The sequence below is a fragment of the Equus quagga genome, chromosome 1 (assembly GCF_021613505.1).
Source record: "Equus quagga isolate Etosha38 chromosome 1, UCLA_HA_Equagga_1.0, whole genome shotgun sequence".
NCBI classification, from domain to species: Eukaryota; Metazoa; Chordata; class Mammalia; order Perissodactyla; family Equidae; genus Equus; species Equus quagga.
In genome coordinates this window covers 134,998,206-135,022,201 of record NC_060267.1, presented here as the reverse complement: position 1 = coordinate 135,022,201, position 23,996 = coordinate 134,998,206, and the positions used below count along the sequence as shown (strand labels likewise).

The window sequence follows — 23,996 nt, the reverse complement described above, 5'->3', positions numbered from 1 at the left end:
GGGAAATAGAACACAGAATCCTAAAATTCATACGGGACAACAGAAGACCCAGAACAGCTAAAGCAATCCTCAGAAAAAAAAATAAAGCTGGAGGCATCACAATCAATATCCTACAAAGCTATAGTAATCAAAACAGTATGGTACTCTTACAAAAACAGACACATAGATCAATGGAACAGAAGTGAAAGCCCAGAAATAAAAACACACACATCTGCGGACAGCTAATCTTCAACAAAAAGCTAAGAATATACAATGGAGAAAGCAAAGTCTCTTCAATAAATGGTGCTGGGAAAACTGGACAGCAACATACAAAAGAATGAAAGTAGACCATTATCTTTCACCATACGCAAAAATTAACTCACAAGGGATTAAAGACCTGAAGGTAAGACATGAAACCATAAAACTCCTAGAAAAAAATATAGGCAGTACACTCTTTGACATTGGTCTTAGAAGGATCTTTTCAAATATCATGGGAAATAATCTTTTCAAATATCAAGGGAAACAAAAGAAAAAATAAATAAATGGGATTTTATCAGACTAAAGAGCTTCTGCAAGGCAAAGAAAACCAGGAACAAAATGAAAAAACAATCCACCAACTGGGAGAAAATATTTGTACATCATATCCGACAAGGGGTCAATCTCCAAAATACATAAAACACTCACACAACTCAATAACAAAAAAAGAAATAACCCAATCAAAAAATAGGAAGAGGATATGACATTCTTCTAAAGAAGATATAGAGATGGCCAACAGGCACATGAAAAGATGTTCCACATGACTTAGTCATCATGGAAGTGCAAATCAAAAGTACAATGAGATACCAATCTTACACCTGTTAGAATGGCTATAATCACCAAAAAATAACAAATGCTGGAGAGGATGTGGAGAAAAGGGAACCCTCATACACTGCTGGTGAGGAATGTAAACTGGCGCAGCCACTATGGAAAAAAGTATGACGATTTCTCAAAAAATTAAAAATAGAAATACCATTCGACCCAGGTATCCCACTACTGGGTATCCAAAGAACTTGAAATCAACAATTCAAAGTGACTTAAGGTTTCTCAAAAACCTAAAAATAGAACTGCCATTTGACCCAGCTATACCACTACTGGATATTTATCCAAAAAATCTGAAATCCACAATTCAAAGTGACTTACGCACCCTTATGTTCACTGCAGCATTATTCACAATAGCCAAGACCTGGAAGCAACCCAAGTGCCCATTAACTGATGAATGGATAAAGAAGATGTATACAATGGAATACTACTCAACCATAAAAAAAAGACAAAACTGTCCCATTCACAAGAACATGGATGGACCTTGAAGGTATGATGTTAAGAGAAATAAGCCAGAGAAAGACAAACACTGTATGGCTTCACTCATATGTGGAAGATAAACACACAGACAAAGAGAACAGATCAGCGGTCACCAGAAGGGAAGGGGGTTGAGGGGTGGGCATAAAGGGTAAAGGAGCACCTATGTATGGTGACAAATAATAATGTACAACTGGAATTTCACAATGTTATAAATTATTACAATCTCAATAATTTTTTTTAAAAAACTCAAGCTACAGATCAACAATCACGTAATACAGTCCTACTTTAGATGTTAAGACCCAAACGTTCTACGACCAAGTGAGGAGTGCTAAAAATTCTATGTCCCTCTTTAAAGTTCACAATGCACAACAATTAACATTATTAATGCTCTGAGAAATCCTCCATCAAAGAAGTATTTAACTCCATATATCCCGAATGTATTTTTTTATGAAATATAATACATATAAAACATGTCCAGTCAATAAAATGAAAATTACCTAAGATCTACAACTGAGCTTAAGAAAAAGAAACCTCCTCTGTGTCCCTCCCTGTACTACCTGCCTCCTCTCTTCACAAAGGGTACTTACATTCCTAAATTTTAACAATTTCCTTGTTAAACTTTTGTTAAATATTATATGCTTTGAACTGTATAAATTGCGTGGCACTTTATATATTTTCCTGCAACTTGTACTCAATATTATGTTTTTAACATTCATCTATATTGTTACATGAAATTGCCACACCTAATTTTAACAATCAACATAAGGCTTTACAAATAATAACTTATTCAATCCTCCTATCAACCCTATATGAGTGGGTTAGTTTTATATTTGCAGAAGAGGAAACTGAGTCACGATGAGGTTAAGTAACTTACTAAAAGTCACAAAACTAGTAAGTGGCAGAGCTGGGGTCTGATCCAGGCAGTGTACCTCCAGATGCTCTTCACCTCCTTATTTTGCTTCTATTTTGTTGGCTTAACTAATTCTAACTTTGCGTGTGTGTGTGTGTGTGTGTGTGTGTGTGTGAGGAAGATTGGCCCTGAGCTAACATCTGTTGACAATCTTCCTCTCTTTTATTTTTAACTCCCCAAAGCACCCCCCCAGGACATGGTTGTATACCATACTTGCAGGTTCTTCTAGTTCCTCTATGTAGGATGCTGCCACAGCATGGCTTGATGAGTGGTGTTGGTCTGCACCTAGGACCTGAACCAGTGAACCCCAGGCTGCTGAAGTGCAGCATGCGAACTTAACCAGTTGGCCACAGGGCCAGCCCCATATCTTCTATTTTAAATGTCTTTTATTGTTCCCTCTTTCCAAATGGTATAAAGAAACTTAAAAGACTACCTCCAACCATCCCCCCCTTCCATTTACAAGTTACTCAGAATTTTTGTTCTCTATTTTGCCCTCCAAATTGTTTATTTTGCTCAATATTGCTAGGTTTACAGGAGTACTCTGAGGACATTTTCTATTATTATCTGGCTTCTCTTGCTGCACTGGTGAAGTCTGCTCTGGTTGATCATTTGCTGGAACTTTTTTACTCTGGCTGCTTTCAAAATCTTTGTTATTCTTCATTGGGCTTCATGAATCTGAGTGGTCATGTGTTTCACTTACTTGTAAGATCCTATCCTCACCTCTCAGAATATTGCCTTTCCCTTATCTGTTCTCTCCTTCTAATACTCTTCTTAGATAGTTTGAAATTTCTAATTCTAGTCTCCATATCTGAACTTCTTTCATATTTTTCATCTTATTTTTAGGAACTTGGTTACTGGTTATCTTGTCAGATCTTCCAGTTGATTAATTCTATCTTCAGCTGTGTCTAAACTTCACTCTAACTCATCTATTAAGTTTTTAAATTCAATATTGTAATTTTCATTTCCAATAGTTCTTTGGTTCATTTTCCAAATGGCCATTTTTTTCCAGCATATTGAACTTTTCTTAGAGTTCTGATGTGTTTACATCCAATAATTTTTAACCATTTTTAAGTGTACGATTCAGTGAGATTAAGTACATTTACAATGTTGTGTAACCACTACCACTAACTATCTTCAAAACGTCTTCAGTATCCCAAACAGAAACTCTGTACCCCTATACTTTCAATAATGGATAGAACAACCAAACAGAAGATCAATAAGGAAACAGAGGAGTTGAACAACACTATAAACCAATTAGACCTAATAGACATATAAAGAAAACTCAGCCCAACAAGAGAATACAGATGCTTCTCAAGAACACATGGAACATTTTCCAGAAGAGATCATATGTTAGCCCAAACAAGTGTTAACTAAAAATGACAGAACTCTTACAAATAATCTTTTCCAATAACAATGGAATGAAACGAGAAGTCAACAACCCAAGGAAAACTGGAAAATTCATATGTGGAAACTAAAACAACACACTCTTAAACAACCAACAGATCAAAGAAGAAATCACACGGGATATTAGAAAATATGAATGAAAACAAAAACACAATGTACTAAAATTTATGGGATATAGCCAAAGCAGTGCTAAGAAGGAAATTTATAGCTGTAAACACATAAAATTAAAAAAATATCTCAACCCAATAACCTAACCATGAACTTTAGAGAATCAGAAAAAGAGCAAAGAAAACCCAAACCTACCAGAAGTAAGGAAATAATAAACATTAGAGTGGAGATAAATAAAATTGTGAATAGAAAAATACAAAAAGATAAACCAAAAGTTGTTTCTTTGAAAAGATCAACAAAATTGACAAGACTTTAGTTAGAGTGACCAAGGAAAAAAGAGAGAAGACTCAAACTACTAGAATCAAAAATGAAAGAGAGGACATTACCACCAATTTTACAAAAATAAAAAGGATTATAATACTACGAGCAACTATATGCCAACAAATTGAGTTAGACAAAACGGACAAATTCTTAGAACCACAATCTACCAAATCTGATTCATGAACAAAAAAACCAAATAGACCTATAACTAATAAAGAAATTGAATCAGTAATCAAATATCCTGTTATAAATACTTCGTTTATCATCCTGGTTTTCAAAAGAATTCATATTAACATATTTTTGACAAGAATATAGACTTTTTTGGGTCTCCCATAGTGGTAGCTAATTTGAAATTTTCAAATCTAGTCTGTATACAATACTGCAAATTACAGCATTAATTAATGGGTTTTTTACTCTTTTTTTTTTTTTGGGTGAAGCAGATTGGCCCCAAGCTAACATACTGCCAATCTTCCTCTTTTTGCTTGAGGAAGATTGTCACTGAGCTAACATCTGTACCAATCTTCCTCTATTTTGTACATGGGATGCCATCACAGCACAGCTTGATGAGCGGTGTGTAGGTCCACACCTGGGATCCAAACCAGCAAACCCCGGGTTGCTGAAGCAGACCACACAAACTTAACCACTACGCCACCTGGCTGGCCCCTAATTACAATGTTATACTGTAAAATATTTTATGTGACACAATTCTGTAATAAAATTTTTTTAAAGGTTACATGAAAATCTATTTCTAGATCTTTCATTTGGTTTATACACTGAACTATACTAATACTTCCAGATTGTTTAGAAGAAAATTTTTAGTATCTTTAGAAACAAGGAAAACTATATGGCATACGCAATTCATCCTGCAAATTCTTAATGTTAGGAGACAAAATACCTATATTATTTCTAAAAATAGAGCAACTAATTTTTGACAGTTCAACTATACACATACAGTCACTATCAACTAAAACCATATTCTGGTCTTCACAGCACTTATCCTTAGTGGAAATTATCAGCTTATTTGTATCTGCCCTCCCAAACACATATATGAAGGTAAGCTCCCACCTTGCTGATAAAATATTCCCAGCACCTAGCATAAAACACAGCACAAAACAGGTCTTCAAATATTAAGTAAAGGGAATATTAAATACCATCAAGAACAGGATGGGCTTCCTCAGAACAGAAAGTCCTTTATCACTGGGGAACACCACTCATCATCAATAAGAGTTTGGATAAGATTACAAATCCATTCTAAAAACATATGATACTAAAATTATAAAAAATACTACAGCACTCAAGCAGTGAGTACTCATTGAAATAGTTATTTTTAAATTTCTCTTATCTTGATTTCTTAAATTTCTATAACATATATTACTATCGTATAAAAAAAAACTAATAACAATTATTTTAACAAAGACAAATCAATCAAACAGATCACCATTCAATTAAAAAGTAGAATGACTTTTCTTTTTAGTAAGTACCTTTTCTTGAAAGACAACAGCAGTTTCCAGCCCTGGCATGATGTCCAGTAGGAGTCTGCAAGCCGCAGTATTCAAAGGGGGTTCTCGGCTTGTCATCACATATGCATTCACTAGCTGTAAAGAAAAGAAGGAATACTTTTCATCTGAAACTTAACGCAGTCAAATTAATGAAGTCTAATAAATCCTTAATAAATTCCCATCACTCACCTAAAGAGTATTAAAGAAGACTGTACATAACAATTAATAATTAAACCTTTTATTATTATAGTTATGATCCTGCTGAACCATGATAATAGCACATATAATTTCTTCTATAGCTTTAAAGTCAAATCCCCCCAAAACAACAACTCAGCAACCATAAAAAACTTAAAGCTCAAAGGGTATCACCATGAAATCACCCCCATCCTCACATACACTTCTCAGAAGGATAAAGCAGGGCAAGATAAGCCCCCCACTCCACATTCTTGACAATGATTAATGAAAACCTTGAATTTTGTATTTTCATATATATAATATATAAATAAATGTATTAATAAAATTTTCCTTTTAGCACTCATCAAATATTTACTGAATCTCTACTACTACGTGGCACTGCGTTCTGTGCTGAGTATACAACAGTGAATAAGACACGTTCCCCCATCAAAGGATTTCTAATCCAACAGAGGTGACAGCTGGGAAAACAAATATCATGAGTACAGGATACTACAGAGCCTATAGGAGGCCACACAACCCCTGCAGAGGAATCAGAGAAGGCTTTAGAAAGGAAGGGATTCCAAGCCAGAACGTAAAGGACAAGGGGTAGTAGCTATGGAGGCATGGAGAAAAGAGGTGGGCCAAAGGGCAAGAACTGAAAATTGAAAGAACAAAGGCCAGAGACAGATTGGATTTATATACTAAACTAAGCAAGAGGGTGCCATGATCACTTTTTGCATTTTAGAAAGATTTCTGGGCTATAAAGTAAAGAGAGGGTTGGAGAAAGACAAGATGAGAAACCAGTGAAGAGGCTATTGCAGTAACCAAGTATGAGATGGTAGTGGCTAAACTAAGGTCTGGCAATAAGAGCAGAAAGAAGTGGAGGGATTTGTGAAGGTTAAGGGATAGGGAATGATAAGACCTATAAGTTCACTGAATAAGATAGCTTGAAGGAATAAAGGATAACTTCTAGCCGGCTAGACCAAGCACACCATTACTGAGCTAGAGAACACACTGTAGAGCAAACAATTAGCTACATGGAATTCAAGGTGCCTGTGGGTGATATCCTGGTGGGAATGTCTAGAAGGCAGATGGAAGTGATACGAAGCTGAGAAAAGACACTGGTGATAGAGAAATAAATTTGGGAGTTAATACAATACAGATAATAATAATAGCTAATACCTACTGAGCCCTCATGTGCCAGGTTCTGTGCTAAGCACCTTTCATGCATAATTTCATTCAAGCATTACAAAAACATTTTAAGGTAAGAACTATCATCTCTATTTTGTAGATTAGGAAAATAAAGCCTGAAGAGGTTTAAGTTGTCTAAAGATGAAACTGTCAGTGAACAGTGGAGGCGCATTTGGATCCCAAACATGGATCCCAAACCCCATACTCAAGCATCATGCCATTCCACCTCCAAAAACAAACCTAACAGCAGCAATTTATTGAGCAACTACTCTATTACTATGTTCAGGAGCTATGAGTGCTATACATATTTATTCCCCGGCTCATTTACTCTTCAACAGCCCTGAGTTCGAGAAAGCACCTTTCTCTCCCTCCATATGCCCAATGCACACACCACAGTTGTCAGTGCAGAATCATGCCACATACACCACGCTTATTTTTCTACTCAGGAACCCAACAGGACTCCTATATTCCCAAACTCAAAATTATCTTGCCCAAGGATGAGCAGATACCTTGGGAGCCCTCGCCAATATTCAACTGAGCAAAGTACACACCAAAGAAAAAATACCTTGGCCACAACCAGGACTTTGGTAAGAAAGAAGTTCACGTTTACTCTTTATCTCATTGAACCAATACCAAATGAAAACATCTACCCACTCTATTTCCAACTTTGTCAAGGCCTCAGGAGAAAGCAAACTACAAAAAACAATAAAGGTACAACATCTGCTGATGATAATCTCTGGAGAAAAGAAAGAAGCAAACCTACTGCATTCATGAAATCATCATTCTTGAAGAGTATTCTCAGCAAGTGGCCCAGCATACATTCTGGATCAGCTCGACCTAACAAAAGAAGAGGGGAGGAAAAAACAAAGGAATGAGTAAGTCATCCCAGTCAAGCAACTTAGACCTCTGGAAAGGCACCTGGATTTTTATAAGTACTATTAAAATGCCAGCAAAAATAAACATAAACACAGAAAAGATTCTTTTGATGAATTAGATTTCATAACACACACTGTTGAAGATTAAAAGTAACAATATAAAACTGAGACAATGCTCTGTAAACTTCCACGTCCCCGGCATGTAGCCTACACAGCAATGCTGAATTAAATGAGCACTAGACCCAGACCAGCATCACTAAGAGTATACAGGTCTAAAAAAGAATCATAAAGGAGCCTAAAAGAAAGGAAACTCTTGATTTCCCAACCAGAAAAAGGTAGGAAGCACAACTTCTTTTGATGAGTGGCCTGGAGAAGATAGGCTCCAAGTCCAATGTCTCTTTCAACTAAAATGCCAACAGCAGCAGAAATGCATCCTCAAACCTGTAATGACACCCCAGATTGGGAGGGAATCCCACTAAGCAATCACCAACTCTACAGATACAGTAACCTTGGCCATTTTAACTTCTGAGCTCCTGGGGAAAGAAAGGAGGCCAGGAACCTAGGATCTACTCAACATACAGCCTAAAGTCAAATTAGTTAATGGTTGAAGGAATTATTGGTTTGTTTTTAAAACAGATACCATCTACTTTATTTAATTTTCTTTTCATAGCATTGGAGTGGCAAATTTAGTAAACGATACAATTTCGGATGAAGAAAAGATGTAAGCCACTAAGAAGTTTTTACTAAGCTCTAATTAGTATCCCAAAGTAATTCACAAAAAGAAAAGTTAGAGAACAGTATAATAAAAACAAATGAGGAGTTCGACTACCTAACTTTCTGTTTATAAATGATGAAAGAGACCCATAATAAAAATTAATAGAAATTATGCCCAATGACAAATACTGCTTAACATTAAGAGGTAGGGAGGAAAAAATTATCTTTAAATTTCTACTAAAAAAAGGCATATAATTTCTGTCTCTCCCTTCTTTCTCGTTACCATTTCATTCCAAGGCAATGTACTAAGCATGATCATCTCTCTTTAATTCCTTTCATAATGCATTAACTTAATTTTTTATTTCACATTCACTTTCATACTTCATGTTCTGACTGCTTTACTGAAGATGTGGGTTAAATAGGTGAATAGTCCTCTGAAGTCACAAGTGGGGATGTCTAGGACAAGAGCAGCAGGGAACATCATATAAACAACTAGACAACATCTGAAACGCCTAGCTTCCTTACATTTGAGAACAAATGTGTAAGAAATAAAAATAAATCCTGGAACATTAGGTGGATATACAATGTTCTTATTTTTCTAACTCCCACTCATGCTCACTCTCTCTCCACATACAATATCCCAGACTCTCCTCTCCACAAAGGACTGCTTTTGGCTTTAGAGAGAGAGTTTACATGCAGTGTGGGCCCATACATGACTTAAGCTTTGCCCATTGGTAATCTACCTTAGAGAGAACATAAAATGGCAAAGTCTCAAGTCCCATATAGTTCTGTATCATATAACAAATTCCATGCCAAAGCAGGCTGGGTTGTCATGGCTCTAATTAAATCAGCCCAAAATAAAACCAAATTAACATGAGACGGCATACTTTAGCTGATGAGACACTAAGAGAGACATCATGAAGTCTGTTTTCCACATGAATAAGGAGAACAGATTAGTGATTACCAGAGGGGAAAGGGAGGGTAGAGCAAAAGGGAGAAAGGGGCACATGTGTATGGTGATGGATAAAAACCAGACTATTGATGGTAAGCATGATACAGACCATACAGAAATTGATATATAATAATGTACACCTGAAATTACAGTTATAAGCCAATATGACCTCAACAAAATAAATAAAAAATAAAATTTTTTTAACAAAGAAGTCTGTCTATTATTCAAGGTTCCAAGTATCAACTTCACAGCTAAAAGCAAAGCACTGAATGCACTCTCAACTACATTTCCCTCATCAGAAAAAGAATAATTATCGTTGTTAAAAAGATAAAGGTATAGAGGGGCTGGCCCAGTGGCACAGTGGTTAAGTTCACACACTCCGCTTCAGTGGCCTGGGGTTCACAGGTTTGGATCCTGGGCATGGACTTAGCACCACTTGTAAAGCCACACTGTGGTGGCATCCTACACAAAATAGAGGAAGACTGGTACAGATGTTAGCTCAGGACCAGTTTTCCTCACCAAAAAAAGATAAAGGCACAAAGGATAACACTTTTTGGTTTAAAAGTCAGACAGGGAGAACATTTTTCTCTTTTTAAGTCTTTGTACTCATACCAACTGAGTCAATAAGGTATACTTATATAATTTAGTTCCTTTAAATTAATTACATTCTATGTGATCAGTAAATATTACAAATACTTCAATTTTTCCTCACTGCCCCCACCTTGAGCAATACTTTAACAAATAAAAGGTCTTAAAACTTAGCATGAAAGATGCTATTTCAATTGAAAAGTATTCCTACTAAGCAATTTTCTTTTGTAAGAAAATTAGAGCCAGGCTTAAGAGAACACAGGTCTCACCAGGGTGTCGATCATCAAATGGGTCTGGATCCCCTTTACGATATTCTTCAGTTTCTTTTTCAATCAATTCAGACATCCTAGCACAAAGGGAAGACAGGGTCAACTCTAAACAAGACAGAAAAAAATGTACCACCATCTACAATAGTCAATTCAACAAGCAAAGTATAAAATAAAAGCAAAAAGTTAGAAAAAGGGTATTTTCCTGATGAACACAAAGATCTAAACAACCATCTCATAAAACAATTTCCAATTCCAAACTCATTCTTCTCTCTACTTTCCTGTCTCAAAATACAGCACTACCATTCCCTCAGAAGCCAAATACCTAGGAGTCATCAATAAAACGTTCCTTTTCTCCTCATCCTCCACAATAATAATTCCTGTTAGCTCTGTTAACAATGAATACTTTAGCTAACAAGACACTAAAGCAAACATCAATAAGTTTGTTTATTCACATGGATAAGAAGAACAGATTAGTGTTCTAATATAAAATATCTCTTGACATTTCTCTAAATCTTGACCATTCCTATCCTTGTTCAGACTACCATCATGAACTGCCTGGACTACTTGCAATAACCTTTTCCCTAGTCTCCTTGCTTCTTGCTGCCATGCCTGATCTGACACAATTCATTCTCCAACTTCCAATGACTTACCACAGCAATTTGAATTAAACCCAAGTACTACCATGGCTCACAATAATCTGGCCTCAGCCTGCATCTCTGACCCGTTCTACAGCTCCACTCGTCCTTCATTAAGCTTCAGTCACATGGCCTTCTCTGCTCTTCAAAGAATTCAGGTTTATAACTGCTTTATGGCCTTTCCCTGTGCTGTTACCCCAGCCTGTAACATTCTTCCCCCACCTAAGTTCCCACTCTTGCCCCAAGCAGCCACTCATCTGCTTTCTCTCACTACAGGCTAGTTTTGCCTATTCTAGAATTTCATATAAACGGAATCATATATACTCTTTTTATGTCTTGCTACTTTCGCTCAGCATGTTTTGAGTCATCCATGTCGCTGTATGTATCAATAGTTCCTTTTTATTTATGCATTCTTTTCAAAACAAGAAAACTCACTTTTTGAGTATCCTAACCAAGACTGACATTTTAATCATTATAGTGACAATCAAATACAAGGCTATCACACTCTCCAATATCTAGCATGCTCTGTCCTAACACAAACTCTCCTATATGCTTTATTTTCACAGAACCATATTTCCTAGCCTTAAGGGTTAAGCTCCCTGCAAAAATTCTTGCTCACTCTGGTATATTTTGTCCATCAAGCCTCAAGAGTACTTCTACTTTTTCTACTTTTCCCTCTCAACTCTGAAAATTCTCTTTGTCACAAGCGGCAATCACACAAAATATATTTAGAATTAAGTACAATCTACTAATATCTTCAGTTGAAATTAAGCAATCTCACACAGTACAGGTTTAAAAATATGGATTCTGGAGTTACATGGCCAGGGTTCAAATCATACTTCTTCCACAATGTGTGACTTTGGTCAACCTACTTAACCTCTCTGTGCCTCAGCTGTAAAATGAGGATAACAGTCCCTACTGTATAGTTTCCCTGAGGTTTAAGATATGTACTCTGCTTAGAACAAAGTCTGACATGTGACAGCTATTTAGGTGGCATTGTTATGAAAACTGGGAGTCAAAAATAACTAAAAGAAAAAACAAATTAGGGGAGATATTGAGTGGGATGGGGCAGGAGGAAGCCTTCTCGAGGTGGTACTGAAGTTCTATAACTTGATCTGAGTGATTTCTTTGTGCGTTTGTTTGGTTTTTTGTGGGGTTTTTTTTTGCTGGGGAAGAGTCACCCTGAGTTAACATCTATTATCGATCTTTTTTTTTTTCCTCCTCCCCAAAGCCCCAGTGCAAAGCTGCACATTCTAGTAGTAAATCCTTCTAGTTCTTGTTTGTAAGCTGCTGCCACAGTATGGCTACTGACAGATGAATGGTGTGGCTCCGCGACTGGTAACCAAACCTCGACAGCCAAAGTGGTGAGAGCGCTGAACTTTAATCACTAGGCCATCAAGCTGGCTCTGAGTGATGGTTTTACAAGTAAAACAATAAACTATGTCTCAAAAATATCAGTAATAAATTATATCTCAAAAATATCAAAAAAAATACAGTACCTAGGTGAAGCTCACATAGCTTGGCCCAATGCCAGTTCCTTTTCACAGAATCAAGTCAAAGCCTCAATTATAATTAAAAAAGTGTATATATAATAAAAAGACAACTAAAGTTATAAACAGTTGTACATTTTTTCTTAGGAAAACTGCCCAAAGAGCATAAAAATAGCGGTCAATAAAAGTGTAGGTAGGCCTGAAATTGATATTTGCTTCCCATAGAATATACTAAAACACTCAAAACTGCAGCCAGTTGTGGGGGAAGGGGGACTGTAAAGGTAGTTCAGGAAATATCCAGTGAACTAAAAGACTCAACAATTTGGAGGATGGCGGAAGTTGCTCCTATCTATAATAAAATAAACTACACTTTGAATTCATCCTGCTATCTCTTAAACTCTCTAACCTTGGAGATCTTTTTAAGATCTTGCGCCATACAACTTTATTTTCCATTCCTACCTTATATCACCCTCCACTCTGGTGGGGCCCATTTCTTCACTGCTGCAAAAACATGCCCCAGTTCCTTCTCCCCTTAACGTCTTTTTCAGTCACATTTTTCACTTTTCCTAGAAAACCTTGTCTCTCTGATTTTCATCAAGCTATCATTCTACCATCTTTCAAGTCCCTGTTCCAAGGACCTATTACCACATCCTATACTGGAAAGCACATTGGAGTTGGAGTTAAAACCCAATCTTACGGGGCTGGCCCCATGGCCGAGTGGTTAAGTTTGCGCGCTCCGCTGCAGGCGGCCCAGTGTTTCGTTGGTTCGAATCCTGGGCGCGGACATGGCACTGCTCATCAAGCCACGCTGAGGCAGCGTCCCACATACCCAACTAGAAGGACCAACAAAGAAGACTATACAACTATGTACCGGGGGACTTTGGGGAGAAACAGGAAAAGATAAAAATCTTTAAAAAAAAAAAAAAAACAATCTTAGGGCAGGCCCAGTGGCATAGTGGTGAAGTTTGCATGCTCCCCTTCAGCAGCCCAGGGTTCATGGTTTCACATCCTGGGTGCAGACCTACACACTGCTCATCATGCCACGCTGTGGTAGCATCCGGCATACAAGATAGAGGAAAACTGGCACAGATGTTAGCTCAGCAACAATCTTCCTCAAGAAAAAGAGAAAGACTGGCAACAGATGTTAGCTCAGGGCCAATCTTCCTCAACAACAACAACAAAAAACAAAAAACCACCTTAGCTTTCCACTGCCTGGCTATGCAGTCTTTTGCAAGTAGCTCTGATGGTGGCTATCTCTAACACTGTAGCTCTCAGTGATACTTTTAGTGACAAATGAGCAAGTTGAGGTTCAGAGAAGTCTCCCGTAGAGTTCTGATACACAAAAGGTCCTCAAATATTCGTTGAGTGGATAAAAGAAACTGACCCATTCAAGTTCTTCTCTTTTGGCTGAGGCAGATTCGCCCTGGGCTAACATCCCTGCAAATCTTCCTCTGTTTTTTAGTATGTGGGCTGCCAGCACAGCAGGGCTACAAACAGAAAGCGGTGTAGGTCCGTGCCCAGGAACCAAAGTGGGCCACTGGAGCGGAGTGCACTAAACTTAACCACTAGGCCACCGGTGCTGGCCCTCATTCAAGTTCTTTCCATTTTCATAACCCCTAAAATATTTATGAACCATATTGTCCAAGTTAGCACTTCATTATATATTATTTTGTACTACTCTGCAGTGTTTCTTATCTGTTAGTTGCCTCTCAGATGGTTATCTCCTTGAAGACAGGGCCCCTCTATCTTAGGCTTTGCATTGCTGAATATCATAGCATAGCGACAAAGACGAAGGTCAAATATGATAATGTAAAAATAGCCTTGAAAATAAACTGAGTATTTTTAGTATACATGCAAATAAATATTTTTTGAGCAATTAAGTAAATACACCACTAACATCATCATCCCCATTTATGACTCTCCTACTTTCAGTTACATCAATAACCCACACATTAACTGCACAATACTTAGATTCTTTAATTGACTGTGGCTACATTTCAAGAATCTTGCAATTAGCAGTTTTCAATCTCCAATGTCTCTACAAAATGCACTTTCCACCAGTCAGCAACAGTCCTGTCCCTAAAAAAAAACTGTACTTTCACACACTCCCCATGTATCAAGAGCAGTTATGAACAAAGCATTTATTTCTGTTTCAACTTTTATAGGATCATAGTTCTCTTTATCTCTAAAGAATAGATAATTGCAAAAACAAAAAGTTTTCACTGTTAGAATATCAAAGATTAGATGTTAAAGATCCCCGTGTTCCAGTGATCTCCTGCTTAGAAAAAAAATGAGCACCCCCTCCCCAGACTTTATTTTTCACTTTTTCTCCTCCTTAACACATTCATTCAATAAAATTATGTCCCGCACAGTTACTACGTACCAGGGAGAGGGCAAGTCATTGTCTGAGGAGATACCAATAAAAAGATATAGTACCTGCTTCAAAAAGCTTACAATTTAGTGAGGAGACATATGTAAAAAGACAACTATAGTACAATGTGGTAAGAGTTAAAATGGGAGAAATAATAATATATATATGAATGACAGGAATATTTAACAGAAAAAAAAAAAAGGAGTGCCCAAACCTACCTAGGGACATCAAAGCCAGAGAAAGTTTCACAGACATGATTCTTGAACTGCTTCTTGAAAGGACTAGAGCTTACCAAGGTAAGGCATTTTAGGCCAAAGAAACAGCAAATGTAAAGGCATACAGATATTAGAAAATATAATACTATTCCTTACTGAAAAAGACCAACACAATAAGGCAGAAAAAGGAGGTGGGGCAAATCATAAATGGCCGCATAGGCCACTCAAAAAGTTTACATTTTTTTCTGTAGGAAAAATGGAGCCAGGGAAGAATTATGAGCAGAGGTATGACAATCAGATTCGTGTAGGAGAAAGATGAATCTTTCAGCAAAGGGGAGGATGTATTAGAAGAGGGTAAACTGGAGACAGAGGGATAATGCACACTGCCTAATGGGCCAGTCAAGACAAGATCACTATCTAATGAAGGAAGTGGTATTAGGGATGGGGAAGAGGAGGAAGCAGAAATCCTCAGAGCTTGGTGACTAAATTGTGCTGGTAGAGGAATACACTGGGGAGGCTGGTTTTCAGTTTTTTTCATTTAAAATCATATACACCAAGGGGCTGGCCCTGTGGCTGAGTGGTTAAGTTCGCGCGCTCCACTGCAGGCGGCCCAGTGTTTCGTTGGTTCGAATCCTGGGCGCGGACATGGCACTGCTCATCAAGCCACGCTGAGGCAGCGTCCCACATGCCACAACTAGAAGGACCCACAACAGAGAATATGCAACTATGTACTGGGGGGCTTTGGGGAGAAAAAGGAAAAATAAAATCTTTAAAAAAAAAAAACAGCAAATTTAAAAAAAAAAAATCATATACACCAAGGGAGGGAATACAAAAGCACAAGTTGTGAATAGGGAGGGAGGGAGGATGAAGACAATAAGCCCTATTTTGGACATGGTATGCTTCAGGTGTTTGTGGAATAGCCAGGTAAAGATGTATACACCAAGCAGCTGAGAAATGGATCTGAAATTTTTAGAAAGAGGGATCTCAAGCAGATATAGCAATTTGAAAGTTAATTTAAGAATCATGTTTTAAATCATGGACAGGGAAAAAACTATCTAGGTAGAATATTTAGGGTGAATAGAGAAAAGAACCACACACAAAACCCTGGGGTTATAACACAGGCAAGAGAACAACTACGAAGGAGAATGAGGACAAAGGGCCTGAAAGGAAATGTAAGAAACTTAAAGAGCTTCAAGAAGTAGGGAGATAAAGACTAGTTCTGAAAGGGAAAGAAAATGGATTTAGAATTCACAGCATTCAGAACATTTCACAGATGAAAACGTTCCTATACTATTCTCCAATTTTTCCTCTTTTTAAAACTAATTTTTAAAAAAACGTAATTGTTCATACCTAGTAAGGATAGGTACCATGTCCTGCCCACTGCCATGTTCCTTTTCCCACTGCTCCAGCAGGGTAGTGAGCTCAGCTTTGGAGTCTACATGTACCGCTACTGTAGTCATGGCTTGGCCTAAGGAAGCAAAAAAAGAACAATAAATGACCACAGGAAAATAAACCTGATATACTTCATACAAAAGGAAAAGTGAGGAAGGGGGAAAAAGGGATGAGAAAGCAAGGAAAATAATTAAAAGCAAAGAAAATTTAACCCTTGGACCCTATAGATAATTTTATTTGTGGTACAGTGGGAAACCTGGGATTGGGAGCCTCATCAAGTGATGAACAACTCCTGTCACCTCTCTCAATCTCAGTTTACCCAACTGCCAAATGAAACAGGGCATGGGATCAAAATCATGATTCTTAACCTTTCTAGGATCAAGAACCCCTTTGAGAATCAGACAGAAGTTGTGGTCCCTTTCACCCCTCAAAAAATGCAAATACCTACAGACCATACATAGAATAATTCCAGGTCTAGATCTCTGAGGTCCAAAACTCTGAGGGTACATTTCTTTTTTTTAAGATACAAAATGTAGCAAAAACTACTCCCCAAAATATTTTGCTCTTCTAAGTCTTTGAGGGAAAGTTCTATGAAAGATAAACAACACATTAATTCTTAACAAAAGGCTGAGAACTGAAGTAGATACCATTACCAACATGAAACTTGGGAAGGAGTATTATAATCCATTTGTCCTTCAGGCTTCCTAACCTCTCTCTCAACTGATTTCCTGGAAGGAAGATAACAGGCCTGGAGAGAGACAGAGAAATCTGCTGGATTAACTGGTTGGCCCAGGAGTATACAGGGACAGGGAGTTGAGACAGGCTTTAGAGGAACCGCAGGAGGCATACACATGGGGAAGAGAGGTTTATAAGAGACTCCAGAAGAGATAAACGAGACCAGAATGTTTAGATGATTTACAGCTCAAATTCTTTGCCAAAGGAGCTTTACGATCAAAATGCCAGATCCTGGAATGCAAAATGTACATTTTCACAAAAACAAAAACTGTTCTACAAAAACAGTTTCACACCAGAAAAGGATTACTAGCTGATCTAGGATTATTTTTCACTCTTCTAAAGATATCTAACATAAGACCAAAATAAATATATGTAAAAGATGACACCACCTCTAAAATGTAAAATATTTGTTTTAATAAAGTAGAGTCAATACTAATAGTTAGTAGACAGTAATTCACGCCACCTGGCCTACCCATAACTCCAAAGAAGAGTATTTCCAAAGAAACAAAATTAAAAGGCTTCTTTTCTGCAGAGAAGAATCCACATTTTCAGACTTTCTAACCAAAGTCACAAAAAGGAAATGCTACAGGTGTGACCAACTAATATGGACTTCTGACCTTAACTTGAGAAAACCCTGGCTGTACTTTTTACTACAATCTACTAACGATACATGCATTTTTTAAGTAAACTTACTTGGATTAATTTTAGATTTACAAAAAAGTTGCTAACGTAGTAGAGGGAATTCCCATTTACCCTTCACCCAGTTCAATACTACCACCTTATTTTATAGTGGTACACTGTCAAAATTAAGAAATCCAACATTGGAATACTTATCTCCAGACTTGATTCAGACTTCACCAGTTTTTCCATTCATGTCCTTTTTCTGTTCCAAGATCTCATTCAGGATACTACATTGCATTTAGTTGTCATAACTTCCTAGTGTTCTCTAATCTGTGACAGTTTTTGAGTCTTTCCTTGTTTTTCATTACCTTGACAATCTTGAGAAGTACTAGCCAGGAGGGCAGAATGTAGCAATAATTCAACGAATTTTTTTCATTGGTAAAGTTTTATTCTAAAGTGAAAGCTCTAGAGACTGGGTAAAGCAGGAACATACAATAACAGCAAAATTAATCTCTTAAGACACATCCTAAAAGTGTGAGAGAGAGATGGCTTTACTGGTAAATTCTACCAAACATTTGAAGAATAATTAACATCAATCCTCAAATTCTTCCAAAAAACAGAAGAGGAGGGACACTTCCTAACTTATTCCATGAAGCCAGCATTACCCTGATACCAAGCCCAGATAAAAACATCACAAGAAAATTACAGGGGCTGGCCCGGTGGCACAGCAGTTAAGCGCACACGTTCCACTTCAGCGGCCTGGGGTTCACCGGTTCGGATCCCAGGTGCAGACATGGCACCACTTGGCAAGCCAATGCTGTGGTAGGCATCCCACATATAAAGTGGAGGAAGATGGGCACAGATGTTAGCTCAGGGCCAGTCTTCCTCAGCAAAAGAGGAGGATTGGCGGCAGATGTTAGCTCAGGGCTAATCTTCCTCAAAAAAAAAACAAAAAACAATCAGTTGTATTGCTATACACTAGCAATGAACAACCCAAATATAAAATTAAGAAAACAACACCATTTACAACAGCATCAAAAAGAATAAAATATTAAGGAATATATTTAACCCAAAAAGGCACAAGACTTATACAGTGAAAACTATAAAACACTGATGAAAGAAGTTAGAGAACAGAAAGACATCCTATGTTCATAGATTAGAAGATTTAATGTTAAGATGGCAATACTCTCCAAAATGGTCAACAGTCAAAATCCTAATGACCTTTTGGGCAAAAATGGAAACACTGAACCTAAAATTCATATGTAATTGCAAGGGACCCTGAATAGCCAAAACAATCCTGAAACAGAATTTTGGAATTCTTGGAGAATTGGAGAAGTCATACTTCTGATTTCAAAACTTGCTATAAAGCTACAGTAATCAAAACAGTGTCGTACTGTTTTGATGTGTACCAATGCAATAGAATTGAGAGTCCAGAAATAAATTCTCACATTTATGGTCAACTGATTTTCAACAAGTGTGCCAAGACCATTAATAGGGAAAGAATTTGTTGAAACACCATTAGACAAATTGTACTGAGACAACTGCACATCCACGTGCAAAAGAATGAAGGTGCATCCTTGTCTAACATCATATACAAAAATTAACTCAAAAGGATCAAAGATCTAAACGTAAGAGCTGACACTATAAAACTCCTAGAGGTAAACACAGGGGAAAATCTTTATGACCTTGAAACTGGCAAGGGATTTTTATTTATGACACTAAAAGCATAAGCAACAAAAGAACAAACAGATAAAGTGGACTTCACAATTTAAAATTTTTATGCATTAAAGGACAGTACAAAGAAAGTGAAAAGACAACCCATGGAATGGGAGAGAATATCTGCAAATCATGTATCTGATAAGGATTTAGTTTCCAGAATACATAAAGAACTCCTACAACTCAACAACAACAAAAAACCTGATTCAAAAATGGGCAAAGGACTTGAACAGACATTTCTCCAAAGAAGATATTACATATGGCTAACAAGCACATGAAAAGATGCTCAACATCATGAGCCATTAGGGTAACGAAAATCAAAACCACAATCAGATACCACTAATACCTATTATGATGACTATAACCAAAAGATCAGAAAATAACAAGCGTTGGCAAGGATGTGGAGAAACTGGAACGTACACTGATGATGAGAATGTAAAATGGTACAGCAATTAAGGAAAACAGCTTGGTGGCTCTTCAAAAAGATTTTTTTTAAAGTTAAACATAGAATTACCATATAACCCAACAATTCCACTCCGAGGTATATCCCGAAAAGAACTGAAAAGATATTCAAATAAATACTTCTATACAAACGTTCAAAACATCATATTTACAATAGGCAAAAGGTGGAAACAACCCCAGATGTCCATCAAAAGATGAATGGATAAACAAAATATGGTTATATTCATACAATGCAATTGTATTCCGCCATAGAAAAGAATGAAGTACTGATATACGTTACAGCTGTGGATGAATCTTGAAAACAATACGCTAAGTGAAAAAAGCCAGACACAAAAGGTCACATATTTTATGATCTATTTACATGAAACATCCAGAATAGGTAAATCTATATAGAAAGCTGCCTAGTGGTGGCCAGGGGCTTGGGGGAGAAGGAAACAGGGAAGGACTACTTAATGAGTAAGCAGTCTCCTTTTGGGATGATGAAAATGTCTTGGAACTAAAAGAGGTTATGGTTGCACAACATTAATCTACTAAATGACAGTGAACTGTATACTTCAAAATGGTTCATGGTTAATTTATGATACGTGGATTTTACCACAATATTTTTCTAATGGTTAAAAAAAAAGGTCCAGGAGAGAATGCCTTTTGGGTAACTTAAGCAATCAGCCTAGTGGAACATACAAAGGCAAAGCTTAAAGAAAACACTACCTCTAATAAAGGTCAACTCAAGGCAGTAAAATACTAAAATTTTCAAGTGCAATTTAGACATATATATACTTCTGGTGTCATTTTCAAAACTTCCAATTAATTATGCCTGAGAATAACTATAACTTTGGGAATAATCACTTGTGCAGGGAAAATATAAACTTACAATAAATTAAAGTAACAGTATCAATGATAATTCATTTTACTATCAATGAAAAACTATTAATAAAAAATGTAAAAAGTGCAGTCATCTTGTTATGCACAGGATAATGATGCATCACTTAATTCACCATGTTTTAAAGCGAGAGCTTTAAGTGGTATGCAGAATTTATGGCTTGTCCTATAGTGACACTATAGTTACCAATTAACAAATATTAGTATGGAACAGACATTTGGCTAAGTAATTCACTTGTTATTCTGAATTTTCACAACCACCCTACCCTTTTTCACAAATGAGGAAATGGGCTCAGAGAGGTCCCAAAACCAATCAACTGTTACTTGGTAGAAAAGGGTTTCAAGCATTCAAATCCCAACTCTGCAGACAAACCTGTGAGATCTTGGCCAAGTTATTTAGCTTCTCCAAATCTCAATTTCCTTATCTGTAAAATGGAAATGGTACTCATGAGGGTAAAATGATAATACTGTCCATACAATGGAATAATATAAAGGCCTACAAAAAATATGCACAATGTTTTTCTTCTAAAGGACGGCTGCCAAGGTATTTAGGGGTACGATGTTTCTGCAACCTATTTTGAAACGGTTCCACAAAATAAAGAAATACACACCACACCTATAAATAGAGAAAATATGGCAAAATATTAACAACTGTTGAATCTGGATGGATAAACAAGTGTTCATTTTACCATTTTTTCAACTTTTTAACGTTTGAAAATTTTCATACTAAAAAGTTAGAAAATAATTTCCTTTCCTAATTTGGACCAACTCTCAAATACACTGTCAAGTGAGAAAAGTAAAGTGTGTGTGTGAGAGAGTGTGGGGGGGGGTGTGTCCCTGGAAGAAAATATCCCTGGAAGAATACACAAGGATAATATCTATCACTTTGCACAGGTAATTGACTTTCTGAGGGATAAAGATAGCAGAAACACTTTTCACTATACATTATCACCCTAGCTCTACAATTTTTCCACTATTTTGTAACCTTTTGTAACTTTTTAATTAAACCACAAATCTGTCCTCTTCTAACATACAATACTGAATGGCATTTGGCAGAAACTATCCCAAAGTCTAAAATAAAGTCCATGTTAAGGACAGATCCTCATAAGGTTATAATCCTGAAACAAATGTCTGAAAGTATTCTTCCTTATCTAAAAACAAACAAAAAAAAAAACAGGGGAAAAAAATCCAAGTTTGGAGCTTCAAATAAAATTTATCCAATAATTAGTATCACATATAACATCATGTGTAACTATTTTCTATTACTGTCCATGACCATCTCCCTTACAAAAACAATGTAACAAAATTGGTAATAAACCAACTTCAATCACTTCAAACTAACATGTGGTTCATTCTACCAGATCCTCCCTTTATTAAATTTAACAACTGTACAACAGGTAGAACAGTAAAAACACTGCTCAGCAACCACTCAAGAGATTTTGAGCAAAGTGATTTTCTTTATATTCTCCAAATTCTGTATCTATTATCTCCTTAACATCCAAAAATATATCACCACTCAAAAATAGATAATGAATAACTGCTATATACAAAACCCAAATCTTGACAGCATCAAGCAAAAAAATACCAAGTTGATTTCTAAAGAGTCTAAATATACAAGCTTATATAAACCTTAAAGGTAAACTCCAGTAAGCTGGAAAAAGAAAATTACAGGATGACACTGCCAACGAACCTCACTCTGTACCTTTCAAAACGTTGAGAACAGAAAGATGCTGCTAATACAAATTAATAACTAAAACATGTAGACTAAAAGTGTTCATTGAAAAGAAAGAGTAAGGAAAAACTGAGGTCAACATGACTAGGACAAGGACAAGTCATTTGGGACTCAAAAATAACTACTACAAACACTCCACAACTACTTCAACAAATGCGAAACCCGAGCGCTAACACAGCAATATGAGGAAGTGAGACGAAAATCGTCTAGGAAGAAGAGAGTTGAGCAAACGCCTCTGAAATTCCAGCTAAAAACAAGTATAACCCCCAAGAATAGGGTCCTGGGAAGTGGGAGGATTGGCTCCACTCTGCAGGACCCTCACACCTCTCTCCACCATGGGTGTGGGAGGAGTGCCCGGAAAGCTCCACCCCCCCCCCCCCCCCCCGGTCCGAGAGCCGGGCGGTGCAGAGGGAGGTGGCACGAGGCCGAGGAAGCGGAGAGCCCGCCCAGGTGACTGGAACTGGAGGCGGAGACAGAGTCTGGGAAAGGGGCCGCCGTACGGCAAGGAAGATGGAGCCCCCCAGCTCGTACGGAACAGAGACTAGGAGGATTGGGAAGAAAAAGGCGACGAGGGGTATAAGAGACGCCCCTCCTCCAGGTAGGGGTGACACCTCCTACCCCCGACTCCGGGCGGAAGAGTTACTCTCGGGAAGCTTCTTTTGCGGACTGGAGGAAGAACGTGGAGGCCCCGCCCCCGAGCCAAGAATCAGGAGGAGGAAAAGTCCTGTCAGGCCCCCAGCCCAGCCTCCCCAGCAGCCCGGCCCGCCCCCTCCCCGCCCGCGGCCCAGGCAGGTGCCGCCCCTCCCCCAGCCCGGCGCCCACTCTCCCGCCCGCTCTGCCACGCGCCTTATCTCCTCGCGCCCCTCCCAGAGAGCCATCTCCTTCCCTTCCCCACTCACCTTCCCGGGCGGCTCCGCCGCTCCCCCCTGACCCCGCCAGCGGCCACAGTTCACACACACCGCCTCAGGTCCCGCACTCACTCTCCCTCACTCACAGCGCGACCACGGCTCCAGCGCGGCACACATATTATGCGTCACTCACGTGCTACGTGCCCAGCGCGCGCGCGCGCGCGCGTCCCGACTTGGCGCGAGGCTTGGTGGTGGGAAGTGGGAGGCGGGAGGGGAACGCCAGCATGAACTGAGGAATATTGACGAGCCCCGGGGCCGCCGGGAAATGAAGTTCCGCTTTTAGGGACGGGGCCCACTAATCTTGATTGGCGCATGAGCACTTCGCCCCCGCGCATTGACTTCTAGAATTTGTAGTTTTTAGGGATAAAGGCGAACTGCAGTGTACTCATTGGCTGCTTCGGCAGGCGGAAGTGAAAAGCGAGTCCCCAGATCCTCCCAAGCTAGGGCTATAACCGCTTGATACCTTTTCAGTACCTTTTTCTGCCTTGTGTGGCAGAGGAGAGCTTTTGTTTTATTCT

The 23,996-nt window shown here is 38.1% G+C and overlaps 1 protein-coding gene across 4 annotated transcripts in view; it reads right to left on the bottom strand.

The window, feature by feature from the left end:
* Nucleotides 1-23,696, bottom strand: part of DCAF1 (DDB1 and CUL4 associated factor 1) — a 73,705-nt gene extending 50,009 nt beyond the window's left edge. The window contains exons 1-6 of one of the 4 annotated variants that reach the window (XM_046660559.1): nt 23,470-23,569; nt 16,878-17,013; nt 16,384-16,501; nt 10,323-10,399; nt 7,688-7,761; nt 5,542-5,655 (exon numbers count right to left, since the gene is read on the bottom strand). In XM_046660559.1, coding sequence (XP_046516515.1) covers nt 5,542-5,655; nt 7,688-7,761; nt 10,323-10,399; nt 16,384-16,501; nt 16,878-16,884 — 390 coding nt within the window. In that variant the 5' untranslated portion in view covers nt 16,885-17,013; nt 23,470-23,569. The other 3 variants (XM_046660565.1, XM_046660580.1, XM_046660571.1) reach the window with 3 other exon arrangements.
* Nucleotides 23,697-23,996: the final 300 nt, after the last annotated feature.